A 14,837-nucleotide genomic window follows, 5' to 3' on the forward strand; every position below is an offset into this window, starting at 1 on the left:
AAACCCCAGAGCTTGGTGATGGAAATGCATCCTTCAGGTACCCACAGCAGTGTCAGCAACCATGTTTTGCTTTTGTTGGTGTTTTTTTTAAAACTACATTACTTACCATACAAAAAATAAGTAAATCCTGCCCCTTTGTGGCAGTTTCTAGACTACACCTCTAGTAACAGGCAGCGCTGGTGCCTCTCAGATTCTCTCCTCCTCCTCTCTCATCAACAGGCAATGCCTCACACCTGTGAACCAAGGACTGAGCCAGCCTTGTTTTTCTGGACACTCCAGGACCACCTATTGCTCATCAACTCACTCCACCAGAAATTCTGCCTCTCAGCCTGCTACACAAGCTGAAAGTTTGTTTTTTGTTTTTTTTTTTTTTCAGCTGTTTTCATTTTTTCCCTCCTTTGCAACAGCAGTAATTTCATTTTTACTCCAGCCTTGGTCCTTAGCTGAGGACTTCTGAGGCTCCGGCCTGTGAGGGCAGTGGGAGACCCTCTGAATCTCCTGGACTCCACAGAAAATGTCTCCCACCCCCAGTCCCAGCTATGGATGGGCTGCGTATTTCCAAGTAAAGCAGCCCTCCAAATATCTTTTGGGGTAAGGCTTTTTCCTTTTATTCTGCAAGAAAGCATCAGCCTAGTAGAATAGCTGCTGATTACTATTTATTATTCTTGATGACTAGTAGTAAAAAAAGTTGTTTTCTTTCTTGCCTCTTATTAAGAGGAACTCAGTCAGAAGGTTCCTATTCATTGCCTTGGTTAATTCATTTCTCATCTGACTAGAAGCACTAACAAGGCTACGGCAATGTCATACATCATATACATTCATGATTGCCTCTTCACCCCCATTCTGAGCACGTGCATTACGGGAGCCTTTACTTACAGGGTCCACATTATTTTTGCCACAAGACCCCACCCCCAGTCAGATGATAGTACTCAGCAGCCTGCTGGTTAACTTTCTGTTCTTCTTCCAAATTGTGGATCACTGTCACTGCTGTAAATAGTCAGCCACTGCTTTTTAAGACGCGCTTGGAGGCTGGCCCAGAAGCATCTTCCACCTTCCTACTGCACCTTCATGGCATATCGGGAATGTTTGCACCATCACTTTTACCCTCACACATACCCTTTCAGCAAAGGAACTCCAGGTATATTTGCAGGGAGGGAGTCCCAGATGCTCCATCCACTCCCCTGGCATAGTTGATGAAGTCATGCAGTTGTTAAGTGTATGTTCTCCAGCTCGTCTGGACCATTAAGGGCTCCACAGTTTAGAAAATAAATGCTTCACCTTCAGTAGAAAATAACCCACTCCTAAGGAACCCAAGCTGCCTCTACATTACCCTCTTGCGGCAAGAGAGGGCTAGTGCACAGAGTGACTCCCGAGGTGGTTATACCTGCATATGTAATTGGTTTCCATTTGTCTCCAGCCACCCTTTGGCTAAAGAGATCGGTATGTGGAGTCTGAAATAAATTGCTATATTTTAAAGGCTGTGTTTCAAGAATTAGAAAATTGTATTGTTGCTTAAACTCTAGTGCATCCAATAAACTCTACTGTACCTTCGCACCTAAACACTCCCAACTCCCTGGATCAATGCTTCCCATTACAAAGAAGAAAACTGAAGAGTAAAATTTCTTCCTTCTCCAAGCAGTTTTTGTTCTTATTCAGTTCACCCCAAAGGACTGGTGGATGACAATGAAACATGCAAGAATTTTCACTGAAGGACACAAAGTAGATTTGCTCTCATTTCACCTTGCTTCACCACTATTAATCTATTCATAAAGCACTTCTGGTTTTGGAAGAGTTCCTCTGATAGTCTGAGTTGAAGGGTGAGTCCTGGAGTTTCCAGCACTGGACCTGTTCTGAACTGCACAGGTATGAGGCATTCTCCATGTGTTAGGAAAGACAGAGAGAAATCAAGTAACTGATAAGAAACATCTCCATTACTAGGGAATGTGGACATTTTTATTGCTCCTTTTGTGATCTCATTTCTTTCCACCAGCCTTGAAAGAGTCAGCTCACCAGCAGGATCCGTCAACTGGGAGGCTTCGTAAGACTGGTCCACAGCCTTCAGGTTGGCTGTTTTAACTCAGCGCACTGCTATCTCCCCAGATCATTGCCAAGTTGCCTCTTTGTGATGCCTTTTGCAGAGAACCCTAACAACTCACCTCACCTCTGAGAGAACTGTTCATCCCATTCCCATTCCTACCCCCTCTCCAAGCCACAGTCCTTTCTGCAATTCAAATCTGCTTTGTCCAAAAAAAATTTTAGATTCACTCTAACAAATGCATGGCTGCATGCTTCTTACACCATCCAAACAAATTACTTTATGGGGGAACTTGTATTTCCACACTGTGCTTGATATTTTAAAGCATGTTCAGCTTTCAATCACTTGTTCCTCACAGGAAGTTTCACAACTCCCTTTCAGTTCTGCAACCCACAAATTAAATCATATCCAGTAAATGCAGCCTAACAGCTTGGTTCCTTCACATCTTTGTATCCCTAGTCCTCTCTATGAATGATCCCCAGTACAGTCAGTGAGATTACTCACTAATTAAGGAGAACTCTGTGCATGTGAGTAGAAAAAAATACTGTATTATTAAGTGAAATGGGTTTGATTTTTAGACTTTTGGGGGGTTTCCTGCAGGACCTGAATCAACCACAATAGCCATCACAGATGTCATTGCCTGTCCCAATCTTGCAATACACCACAAGTATCTTTTTGAAGACAGTCACACTCACTCAACAAGCACAACAGGTAATCAGGTTACCTATATTTAGAATAATCCAGACTGCTCTTTGAATATATAGGCCTAAGTATTGTGCACTTTTTCCAGCATTTAAAAATCTGCCTCAGAGCATTCCTTTGGATGGTGACCTCTTTTGAGAACAGGAAGCTGTATTAAACATACTATGTATTTGTAAGTCCTTGTCATTTCCTCCCCCATCCCATTTGATTTATTATGCTTGACATTGTTTTTCAGGAAAAGCTTCAAAAGATAAAGACCAGTGCAAATGTGAAAACCTTGTGACGTTCCAGAACTATGCAACCAATGAAGTAAGAAGACTTACCCAGCGATATATCCTTTCAGAATAACTTTCTTACATGTAAGGCAGGAGGGTAGGTTCAAAGAAATTATAATTACACTGCATCAAGTCTAAGGTGTCTCCATAGCTCAAATCAATCTACTGTAATAAAAACCTAAACTACTTAATAGATAATCTCCAAGAAGCAAGGCTTTTAAGACCTTGAAGAAGACCTAGAAGAGACCAAAATATTAATAAGTATCTTCTAATAATCCCTAAGATTATGCCCTTCAGGGGCAGCAAAGAAATGACTGGTCAAATTCAAGACTAACACCTCTTTGCTTTGGGTTATTTCTTCAGATGGTATCAACATAGCACTTACTGGCTACAGGAGTCAGAATACAGGAGATGTTTCCCTTCTGAAGTGCTTGGAGAAACACCAGATGCAGGCAGTCATTTAAAATACTACTGCAAATGAAGAGGAATTCAGAGGACTCAGGTCTGATGAATTTTGCATTAAAAAATACGCAGATAAAAATGAGTCAAGTGCAGATCTGTAGCTTTGCCCCCACCTCCCCCAAGTTAGCCTGTCTTTTCAAGGGAGCTGTTAGTACAGTAGCCTTTACACTATCTGTAACATCCACCAGATGTCTCAGGAGACAGCAGCAGCAAATTGGCAATACAACTTTCTGCAATATTTTGCATCACAGAGTTATTTATGCAGCAAATTCCTGTGTTTTCTTCATGAAAGCTACTTCTGCCTAATCAAATAAACAGTAAGAAGACATCACATCTATTTAAATTTTCTGTGTGCAAGATCAGTAAGCAGTTACTTTCCGCACAGAAGAGTGCAGTGATACCAACAGCTCATAGCTGTGCGCTTCCTAGACAAGAACAGCTTCAGACTGAGGAACCTACGGAGGCTACAGTCTGTCCAGAGTCAGGCTCACAGAGCCCTCAGCGGTCGTGCCATCAGGCAACACCGCCAATGGCTCCATTAACCTGATGCAAAACATTGCCTCCCGGTTCAGACCTTACCTCCAGCTCTTTTGTGTAACTGCAGCAGCCAGCGTCACTGTATCTCCCACCTTCCCAAGTGACTCCTTCAGCAGGGAGCTCAAGGAATCATGTTCTGATCACTTGATTAATTTTGAATTATTCTACACAAAGGAGAATTACTTCATAAATGGGGAGAAAACCATTGCATAAGGTTACTGCTAGGTGCTTCAAATGCTCATCGACATTTATACTTCTCTGCAGGGACTTCTCCAAGTCTGCAAGTGACCTCAGAGAAAAATCTCTAGGTCATTTCCCACATCCTTAAGAGCGTTATCCAGGCACACACAGTTCCAACCTAGATGCTGACAAGAAAGAAGGCCAATTCTTCCCCCTTCAGCAGAAGCTTTACTGTTATCTCCTGCAGCTAGGCTGTAAGCCTAGACTCTGAGCATACTAGAACCAAAGAAAACAGAGCTTAGCAGCATGTGCGTTTTTTGCTTTACAATTTGAGCAGGCACCTGTGATTTGGAGAGTCTATGAAGACTCATGGTGACGGAAAAGCTGCTGACACTGAGCAAGGCCTATGTATTTTGATAGCAGTGCCAAATACTTCACCAGAGCACTGCGCAACCATTGCTATGAACAGAGGAAGAACTATGCAGTCTCCTCTCCATTACAAGCCGCATTTCTCTGCCTTATCTGAAGAGCAGCTCAGATACTGAGTGACATAGCAGTTCTTGGTAAGTGCCAAAGACTGCTGGACAGTCCCCATCCCAGGGATCTGGGGGAGAGGGAGAACTGGCTACAGAACTAGCTCGTTACAGAATTTAGAGGGACCAATCCAAACTGTTGATGATTTGTATCCAGTTACATTTATTTTTTTTCTGTCCATAGATGAATGCAGTTTCTACTGCTTGAACTTTGTCACTGTAAACACCTGAGAAACACTGACGTTGCATAGAAACCAGCTCAAATGATGCTGGCATACATATGGTAATCCCTTCTGTATGACAAACAGTTGAGGAATTACAAAACATAAGCCTGATGTACAGGTCCGTCCCCACACAAGCAGATGCAGGACTCCTGCTCTTGCTCCATATGAGCAAGAGGATAGCTGTTACTCCTCTGAGTATAACATGGAGTGGGGGGTGGGCAGCACATGGCTGTTCTGGCCAAATTCACAGGCTGAATTCAGTTTGCCCACCTACCCTAACCAATTTCCAACAGGCCCTTGTCAAAGATCCCACTTTCATATAGCCAGTTCTTCCTTTTACCTTGTGTAAGGCCTTAAGATGTTGAAATCAAGACACTAGACATGCAAGCAGAGCGGTAGTCCTTTTCAGGTGGGCCACTGTGCCTTCAGTTCTCTCTTGATGCCAGGTCCCCTCTTCCTTTCTGGTTCCCCTAGCTCCAGCCCTACCACCGCTGTTGGGAGAGGTGGTCAGATAAATGGTACCAATCCAACCTCCTCCTGCAGCATAGAACGCCTGGCAGCTGGAGGTGCTTATCGGGAACATGATGCTGTACACTGCTTTGCATAGCTACTTCTTACTGTCACTGGAGCCAGCCAGAGGTCCCTTGGAGCTTGCTGCACCCTATTCCCCATCTGTCTGGAAACCACTAGCTTTGTTAAAATAGCATCCTATGCTACACCACCACAGGACGGTCATGAAGCTGCTATGGTTTTACAATCTATTGTTAGCTTTCACTTAATCACAGGGAAAACTATGTGTAACATTTTTAAACATCATTAACTAGGATAAACATTTAGCTTCCCTTTGAAATAAAGGAAAATGGCCAGTTTTCAGAACTACCAGCCTTTTGATTAAGCTGCAGCCTGAACTCCATGTTGAGGTATGCCTGTTAATGAAGAGGGCTTCACACAGCTTTCTGAACTCAGCTGATCAAAGCAGAGTAAGAAAATACAGGGGAGTGTTGTATCAGAAACTACTGAGAGTCAGAGGGTAACTAAGAGAAACGAGCTTATGGACCATAGCAATCGGGCACCTGACACAGTTCTTCTATGAATACATGCTATCAGTAGCTCTCTTTCCTTAACTTTTACTACTGGAAGAAATGACGAAGAGAATGGAAGACTTGGAAAACAGACTAAAATACTGATCAAAATTTGAAGTGTATACTACACTGTATATTTATACATACAACTTGTCAGAGCTATTTTCTTAAACTGGTTCAAAGTAAAGTAACAAACCCTTGTGTCTGAAGTTGAAAAGACTGTTTTGGATCCCTGCATCTATATCCTTTGTGTTCTGTCTTGCGTTGATTGCCGATAAGAAATACTGAAAACATTATATAAACAATTTAGTAACTAGCAACTAAATTACTGAAATAAGCTACGCAAAATAATAAAATGCTGTTATTTTTTGAAGTGAAACCTCCATGTTCTGAAGTACTTTTAGAGTGCCAATTTATTTGGCTTGCTTTTCTGTATTTCTTTCCTCCACTCACTCTGCTCGTATTTTAAGCACCCAATCTGTGTGGATATATATAGTTCCATATACACATACATATATAAAAACAGAACAAGTGGGACAGCATTCACAGCAATTACGTTTCACTTATATTCTTCCAACAAGAGTAGACTACAAGTAAAAATAGGAATTTATAAATTTGTCTTGAAACTGTGATGAAAGTAAATGAGCAAAGCGGGAAGCCTGCTGGATTATCAGGGTATCAAATCCAAACTTTCAGGTACGTTTCCTCTTACCATATCCAGACCACGTAACTCCTCCCTACTGTTCCCTGGTTCAGTGACTCCCTAACTTCCCTGAATGCAACTAGTCTTTTAATTATGAAACCATTCTTTGGGCAATACAACTGGCTGCACACCTGTCTGTCAAACACTAAGACACAAATGGAAGCAGCAAACTGCTTCCAGCCACCGTGGCCAGCTGAAGTGCCTTCAAGTTTTACTCCTTCCCCTTGGCAGCAACGGCACTCTTCTGCTACCTTTGCATTCACACCAAGAGCACTATCTAAACTATCTCTTGAACTGATTCCAATCTGGGGTTTAATAGGCAGAGACACCAGCACCTCCTCCTTTGCTTTGACACACGTTGGCTTGCCTTTCTTATCTCCAAATGGAAATACGCAGCTTCATCCCTTCTATACCAGAAGCAGTAGTGGCAGCAAAACCAGATTTAAGTGATCTCAGATAAGCCAATGAGCATTACATGGATACATAACACCAAGCTTTAAAATGTACCTTGTGCTTTGGTACACTTTGGCAAACAATGCAAGTTCTGCAAGGATCCTGGTACATCCTGATTTTCATGAGTTGTTTCTTTTATTGCATGTCAGCAAAGTACTGGCACCTCAATTAATACTCATTAGTAATAAGGAACATCCTGCAGTCAGTGTCTTGCACAAGATGGGAACAAATCTGCAAGATACCAATGCCTTCAGCAGTAGTGACTTGAGAACACCAACGCATCTGTCTCTAACGTAACACCTTCAAAAAACTAAAACAAAAAAAGGACTAATTTAAACTCAGTTTTGAGAATTTAATTGTTATCTTATTGAAAGTATAATGTTAGATGTCATGTCTAGCACCTACCCTATTTGCCATCTGACAGGTATATATTCTTTTGGAATGAAAAGACAAAGGGGATAATTTGCATTGTGATTGATTTGGTAAAAATAGTGTGAATTTTTTTAGTGTAAGTAAACCCTTTGGGGTCCCCCACCAACATCCCAAATTTGCTACTGTACCTCATTTTACAACTTGTTTTTGCATTAGCACTCCACAACCAACAACTAAGGAAGCCCTAGCCTCTTGGGATTTGGCACCGTACTTGCCATGATCAATTCTTACTCCACTTACCTCTCGCAATCCACAACTTCTGGAGTAAGAAACAGGCAAGTTTTGTCCTGTGAAGGTTATTTCTAACAGAACAGGAGACACAGCAGTGGTAATGAATCTTCATTTATATAGTCTGTTCCCTAAAACCAGCAAAGGTATAAAATAAATCTTTCTTAAAACAGATCTGTAACCAGTTTTATTGTAGAAATAACACCTTTACAGCATTTACTTCTCACTGGTTTGTTCTGGCATGCTTCTAATGATGTCAGAGTCACCTGTAAAACAAAAATCCATTGTTACAAGACGACCCACAGACAGATCTCTTTTGAGAAGTAATCCAAAGTTAAACACACTCACACTGATTCTACAAATAGAAAACGACTTAAATACAAAGACAGTACATTTAGAAAAAAACAAGTAATTTTCATGGCTTGTGTTTTGCTAAACCATACACAATTTTTATACCATAATTACATACCTGTCACTAGCATTTACAAAGCCAGTACTAGAGCAACAATCTAGTCCTGGAGGACACAATGCATAGTTTTAATATAGCGAATGTCTAGCCTCCCCTGATCACAAAAATATCAGGACAGCGAGAATATTCGCATTACTTTACACAGCAATAAGATTTACTTGCAGCTCCTTAGCTTACAGTTAGCCCCCCTGCCCAAAATCAATCTAAACATTTTGAAAGTTAAGTTTACAGACAGTATTCGAATATAAGCAAGCTAAATAAAACTTTCTGAAGAAACGGTGAATTCAAACCAATGTCACTTGGGGAATATTAAGTGAAAGTTATTGCAGAAATCATTAAATCAGTGCATACACATTTTGGTCAACAAACAAACAAAATCCTGACTCTTCTCTTAGGTTTTGGAAGGAGGATAAGAAGTCACTTAATTAGCAGCCCACATGAGGAACCTAAGCAACTCTCTGGGACAAAGAGCACTACCAAACCATAGTAACTACACACAGATTTACAGTTTCAAAATTTAGTTTAATATAATTTTCAACCCTGTATTAGTATCCACCCGCACATAGGTTATTTTTCTATGTATCATTCTGGGAAGCTGGACAACTCACAATCCTTTGTCTTAGGTTAAGTACAGTCAAACAAAGGTGATGCAAGGTGTGTTGCACCTGCTCATATTCAGGCTGATGGGCTCAGAAACAGGGACCATAAAGTTGCTTCCTAGCCACTGAAACCTCGTTACAGACCGATAGGTAGATGAACCGCATGCTCACAGGGTTTAGTGGTAACAGGAGCTATGCACAAACACAAGCAGCAGTAATTCCAGGTTCTAAGAACCTAGGACTCACAAAAGAAGAACAGTATCTTGGTCAGAGAAAATTTTAATTAAGAGTTAATTAAGGGAAAAGGACAAAGTATGTCATCACCCCTGCATGTTACTTCCTCACTGCTGCTACTCACAAGTGAGCAGAGGAACCACTGGTCCATACCCATTTGGTCACTATCCTGTGAGAGACATACCTGGGTCAATGATGGCCAGCGTGCACACTCTGTAGTATTTTCCGCAGGCTGTGCCCAATTCAATGTTGTTGCCGCTGTAATGATGGACACCCGTCTTGGCAAGCATAGCGTAGTACTCGATCTCTGATTTTCTGCAATTCAAAAACTAGGTGTTATAATACTGACAAACAATTCTAACTGACTGTATACAGCGAGAGCAACTTTAACTCCAATTGCACTTAAACCTTACAGTTTCCCTTCCCACACAGAAAAACACATCTGCTCCTTCCCAGCCAACGCTACTACCGTGTTGTGGCTCAGGAACCCTTACCCAGGAGCATGCTGAAGGTATGTACCAGCAAACCCACTTTTGGAGTGCAAATCCTTGGGGTTGCTCCTACACGTGCTCATTTCTACAGGAAAAATGGGGATTCAGGACTTTCAGACTTCTGTAACGTTGCAGGAGCTAAGTCAAAGTGCATAAACAATGACCGTTATAATGCTGACACCCAGTGGCCAGATACTGAACAGAGATCTGACTGCCACTAGCTGTGAAAAACTTGTGTATTTTTCTTTTAAAAAAGTCAATCTGTATTCCCTTCTCTTCTGACTTCCACCAGGAGATTCTAGTGGTCAATACTGTTCTTCAAGGACTTCTGGGATCCCCACTAGCATGCTGAGTACAGTAACAGCCCCGCTACTTCTCAAGCACCTAATTTTGGTTTTCTGTATTTACAGTTTCCTGAATCTGTCAATATCCCTTGAACACAAAAAGTGCCCAGAAATTCAACAAGGGAAGTCAGTAAAGATTTCATTCTCAAAAAAGCAATTTCACTGGCCAGGAACCTAAATTTAGAGCTTACGTGGACAGCAAATTTTGTGTGCTTCAAATATTTTAAATCTCTGTCAATTACTAGTTTTCCTACCTGTAAAATTGTTTTCCAATGTACTACTTTAAAAATAAGAGGAATTCAGTCCCATTATACTTCTAATGAATGCTATCACAGTATGAGAAGCTTACAGTATCTTCGCTAGTGCAAACTCTTAATCAGAAAGCCAGAAAAATGTTGGGAAGCACTTCAACACATCCAGACCTGAAATCATTGTATAGTGAATGACCCACCACTTTTATTCCATAGCACTCTGGAATATGGCAGCAAAGTATTCTGCATTAGTAATTCACTGTAGCGATTAGCATGAAGTACACACTGTATTTGTACAAAGGACCTGCCTCAGTTTGAGAGAACTGTTTTTTCATACATCTGCTTACCTCAAAGCAGGACAGTTGTTGGCTAGGATGACCAGCTTGGCTTTGCCCTGCCGAATCATTTTCAGAGTCTGTTTGTATCCTAGCACATATTTACCACTTTTCATAACCAGTTGAAGCCTAGAGTTTATGGACTCTAGGGACTTTTTCTGAAAAAGATGCAGAAGAGTGTTACTCTACATTACATTTTGCAAAATTACAGAGAATGTAAGAAAATTAAGAAATTCCAAGTACAAGGAATCTTTTAATAATTTCCCTATAATTTGCAACACTGAATAAAAAAAGCGAACCTACCAAACAGATATGAGAAGGCTTGTGGATAAGGGGGTTACTGATGTTATGTTTTCCCAATTTCATAAAAATACCTCTTAGCCGTGTATCTTACACTAGAAAAATACACCTGAAAGCACTGTTGCTGCTACCTACGTTAATCAATGATGTCCGGGTGTATCTGACAGGCCTTCATCAGCGCAGCTAGTCAAGTCCAAGGAAGTACTTGCAAATCTAAGCCAGGTTTGGAGTATGTCTCTTCCCAGGGCCCGTACTAAGTGTTATATCGGCCAGCAGAAACAACTAATCACATGCAACATGAGCCGACACTCCAACAGGAGTGGAGCGCTGATGACAACAGGTAAGCGCATTTGCAAGCAGAACACCAACATCTAACAAGAAACCCATACCTGCCAGAGCGGCTCTAAGAGAAAGACGAAAAGATGGCAGGAAATACAGACGCTGAGCTCCACCCGCACTCGGGGCTCAGCACCAGCTCCCCCTCCCTCCAGCTAGCACAGGGGCCCGGGGCAGCACACCGCAACGCGGGGAACCCGGCACGGAGAAGCCGGCGGCAGGCGACGGCAGCCCGGGCACGGCCCGAGCCCTGGGGGCCGCGGCAGGGGCCTTAAGGCTGTGCCCAGGGCCCCCCTCCGGCCCCGCTCCCCGCCTCAGACGGCGCCGGGACCCAAAGCGCCTCACGGCAGCGCCACCCGCCCCGCTCCGCCACCACGTGAAGGCGACGCGGGCCGCTCCCCCTCACCGTCTTCTTCGCGGCCACCATGTTGCTGCCTCGCGTCAGGCCGGGCGGTAACTGGAAGACAAGGGTGAACGAGGAGAAAGGATTAGCAGCCGGCAGGAGCCCCCCGCGCCGCCCCGGCCGAGCCCCGCTCACCGGAGACGCGCCGCCAAGATGGCCGGGCAGCCAAAAAGGAGGGGGCTCCCACAAGGCAGCGCGGATCCCCGCGTCTCAGTTATCGCGAGAGCCGCACGCGGACTCCCCACACCGCCCTCCAGCTGCCAATGCGCCTGCGCCCGGCCAACACCTCAGGCTGCTCCTCGTCTTTCCAGGCCCCGCCCCTCGCCCGCCCACCTCCTCTGCCCCGAAAGCCGAATCTGCCGTGTTTCACAGGGCGTTTTTAAATGCCCCGTTTTGCCTCCTGTTCTGCGGGAGACTACAGTTTTCGCTGGGTAAAACCTGGCTGAATGGCCGAGCCCAGAGAGTTGTGGTGAACGGAGCTAAATCCAGTTGGCAGCCAGTCACGAGCGGGGTTCCCCAGGGCTCAGTGCTGGGGCCAGTCTTGTTTAATATCTTTATCACCAATCTGGATGAGGGGATTGAGTGCACCCTCAGTAAGTCTGCAGATGACACCAAGTTGGGCAGGAGTGTTGATCTGCTCAAGGGTAGGAAGGCCCTACAGAGGGACCTGAACAGGCTGGATTGATGGGCCAAGGCCAACTGTATGAGGTTTAACAAGGCCAAGTGCTGGGTCCTGCACTTCGCTCACAACAACCCCATGCAACGCTACAGGCCTGGGGAAGAGTGGCTGGAGAGCTGCCCAGCAGAGAAGGACCTGGGAGTGTTGGTTGACAGCTGGCTGAGCATGAGCCAGCAGTGTGCCCAGGTGGCCAAGAAGGTCAATGGCATCCTGGCTTGTATCAGGAATAGTGTGGCCAGCAGGAGCAGGGAAGTGATCGTGCCCCTGTACTCGGCACTGGTGGGGCTGCATCTTGAATATTGTGTTCGGATTGGGGCCCCTCAGTACAAGAAGGACATGGAGTTGCTGGAGTGTGTCCAGAGAAGGGCAACAAAGCTGGTGAAGGGTCTGGAGAACAAGTCTTATGAGGAGAGATTGAGGGAACTGGGGTTGTTTAGCCTGGAGGAGGCTGAGGGGAGACCTTATCGCTCTCTACAACTACCTGAAAGGAGGTTGTAGCAAGGTGGGTGTTGGTCTCTTCTCCCAAGTCACTAGCGATAGAACAAGAGGAAATGGCCTCAAGCTGCGTCAGGGGTGGTTTAGATTGGATATTAGGCAACATTTCTTTACTGAAAGAGTGGTCAGGCATTGGAGCAGGCTGCCCAGAGAGGTGGTAGAGTCGCCATCCCTGGAGGTGTTCAAAATATGTGTAGAGGTGGCACTTCAGGGCATGGTTTAGGAGGCCTGGTGGTGTTGGGTTGATGGTTGGTCTTGATGATCTTTGAGGTCTTTTCCAACCTTAATAATTCTATGATAAGGCACTGATCAAGGAAGTCCCTTATGCAGGGAGAGTTCCAAGGGGCTGCAGCCTCCCGTCCTCTGTGGGGACTGTCACTTCTGCCGCAGGGCTGATGTGGAAGATTACAGTATAGAGAAAATAAATCTCTTTGGCATCACAAGATACTGGAGCAATAGATGCATGCTGGTCTGACTCCACATCTGCCTGCTGTAAGCACTGAGCACTCTGGCTTTCTGTAAAGCACCAAGCAGTGCCTTTGTTTGGCCAGGCCTGACGGTGTGTGCCTGCTCCTAGTTCTGCACTGCGGTCATAAATAAACTGTCCCAATGAGATACAGCCCCAGACTGAGCAAACACCTGATTTCAAGCATGAAGCATACCACTGAGCTTCAGAGTAGCTCTGGACCTGAGAATGCCTGTGTCAGTGGGTTCAGCTTTGGGTGCCCTTAGCAAAGCTCCAGGGTTTGCTGGGGCAACAGCTCTTCTCTCCCACCTGGCTGTGTGGTGGCCTTGGCCCACGTGAGAGCAGCTCAGTCCTCTGCTGTGCTGGAGTCACAGAGCAGGGAAACCCTTTCCCGCCCGCCATGGGCTCTGGAAACCATCAGATTTAAAATTAGCTTGCTGAACACGCACGTAGTAACTATTAAGGTGGCTATGACATGAGGTTCTCAGTTTCAGGCTAAGAACAGTTGCGGTCGATCCCACAGTGGTGTCCAGCCCAGGACAGACACCCCAGGTCGGTGCCGGGAGGAGCAGCGAGCATGATTTCAGCTGGCACCTGCCTGAGCGTTGGGGGGATGAGCAATGTGGGTGATCAGGGTGTGAGTTTGGGGGGTTCCCCTGTGACACCCCTGCAGAAGGAGGCCTGGGGGTCCACCTGCAGGACTGGAAGTCTTCTGCTGGTATGAATTCATGCTCTTAGGAGACACTGCACCAGAAAGGCACCCCAGCATATACATTTTCTTATGAAATTACAAAGCTAGCATAAAAGCTTTTCTAAACTTGCCTGGGTTAGCACAAACATGAGAGAGCGTTTTGCTTGCTGGCTTTAGGAAGTTTGATGCGTTTGCCAATAGGGATATGTAGCAACAAACTAAAAATCCAAGCCAACAGATGTTGTATTCAGTTATTCTAGTATGCTTATATTAATAGAGCTTGTTTCAAATACGGGAAATAATCTATGGCAATATACTGTTATGCCTTTCTACTGGTATGGGTACCTCCACGCTGACTTTTTTTCTAGGATATAATCATACATCTTACCAAAATATTTATAACAGGATAACCTTCTCAGTGACAAGCAGCCTTTGGTCAAAATGTACACCATTATCCCAGCCATTTTTTCTGTATAGACACTGGGTAGCAACCTTAGGTTTTGACAGATCAGTTGAAGTACCTAGATTAAGATCTAAACTGCTAATACTGAGATAAAGATGAGATAAAGGTAAGATAGAAAAAATATCACCAAGCTTAAGTGGAGCTTAAATATCCCAGGTGAAACTCAGATATTCGTCCATCTCTAATTGTAAGGTTCTAGGGATAATTTCTAGATTAAGCGCATATAAATATGTACTAGATAAATAATAATATAAAATATTACATTTTGCTGTGTCTCTATAGTCCAGTTTCCTTTACTGAAACAAAATAATTTTCAGCCTTTACAGTATAATTAAATCAATTTTGAAGTGTACTTCAAACTTTTATTTTCTTTGGCAGCTGAAAAGTAAACTCCATTCCACATCTCATTCTCTTCTTGTTCCTCTTCCTCTCCGT

General features: G+C 44.0%; 2 protein-coding genes and 1 non-coding gene across 7 annotated transcripts in view; 1 reads left to right on the plus strand and 2 right to left on the minus strand.

The window, feature by feature from the left end:
• Nucleotides 1-6,403, plus strand: part of MATN2 (matrilin 2) — a 73,159-nt gene extending 66,756 nt beyond the window's left edge. For 3 of the 4 annotated variants that reach the window (XM_075085468.1, XM_075085467.1, XM_075085470.1), the window contains 4 exons: nucleotides 1,991-2,062; nucleotides 2,636-2,746; nucleotides 2,973-3,068; nucleotides 6,083-6,403. In XM_075085468.1, coding sequence (XP_074941569.1) covers nucleotides 1,991-2,062; nucleotides 2,636-2,746; nucleotides 2,973-3,068; nucleotides 6,083-6,135 — 332 coding nt within the window. In that variant the 3' untranslated portion in view covers nucleotides 6,136-6,403. The remainder of the gene's footprint in view (nucleotides 1-1,990; nucleotides 2,063-2,635; nucleotides 2,747-2,972; nucleotides 3,069-6,082) is intronic. The other variant, XM_075085469.1, reaches the window with a different exon arrangement.
• Nucleotides 6,404-8,006: 1,603 nt separating this feature from the next.
• On the minus strand, nucleotides 8,007-11,853 carry RPL30 (ribosomal protein L30). Of its 2 annotated transcripts, XM_075085471.1 has the most exons (5): nucleotides 11,744-11,853; nucleotides 11,612-11,662; nucleotides 10,582-10,727; nucleotides 9,333-9,463; nucleotides 8,007-8,112 (listed from the first exon to the last, which is right to left on the minus strand). In XM_075085471.1, exons 2-5 carry the CDS (start codon nucleotides 11,630-11,632, stop codon nucleotides 8,063-8,065), a joined length of 348 nt encoding a protein of 115 aa, XP_074941572.1. In that variant the 5' UTR covers nucleotides 11,633-11,662; nucleotides 11,744-11,853; the 3' UTR covers nucleotides 8,007-8,062. The 2 variants fall into 2 exon arrangements, with proteins under 2 accessions (XP_074941572.1, XP_074941573.1); XM_075085472.1 differs by having other exon boundaries at nucleotides 11,612-11,777.
• Nucleotides 8,314-8,448, minus strand: LOC142054075 (small nucleolar RNA SNORA72). The gene has a single exon (XR_012659421.1). It is a non-coding gene; the product is annotated as a small nucleolar RNA SNORA72 (small nucleolar RNA).
• Nucleotides 11,854-14,837: the final 2,984 nt, after the last annotated feature.

This window comes from Phalacrocorax aristotelis, chromosome 2 (assembly GCF_949628215.1).
Source record: "Phalacrocorax aristotelis chromosome 2, bGulAri2.1, whole genome shotgun sequence".
NCBI classification, from domain to species: Eukaryota; Metazoa; Chordata; class Aves; order Suliformes; family Phalacrocoracidae; genus Phalacrocorax; species Phalacrocorax aristotelis.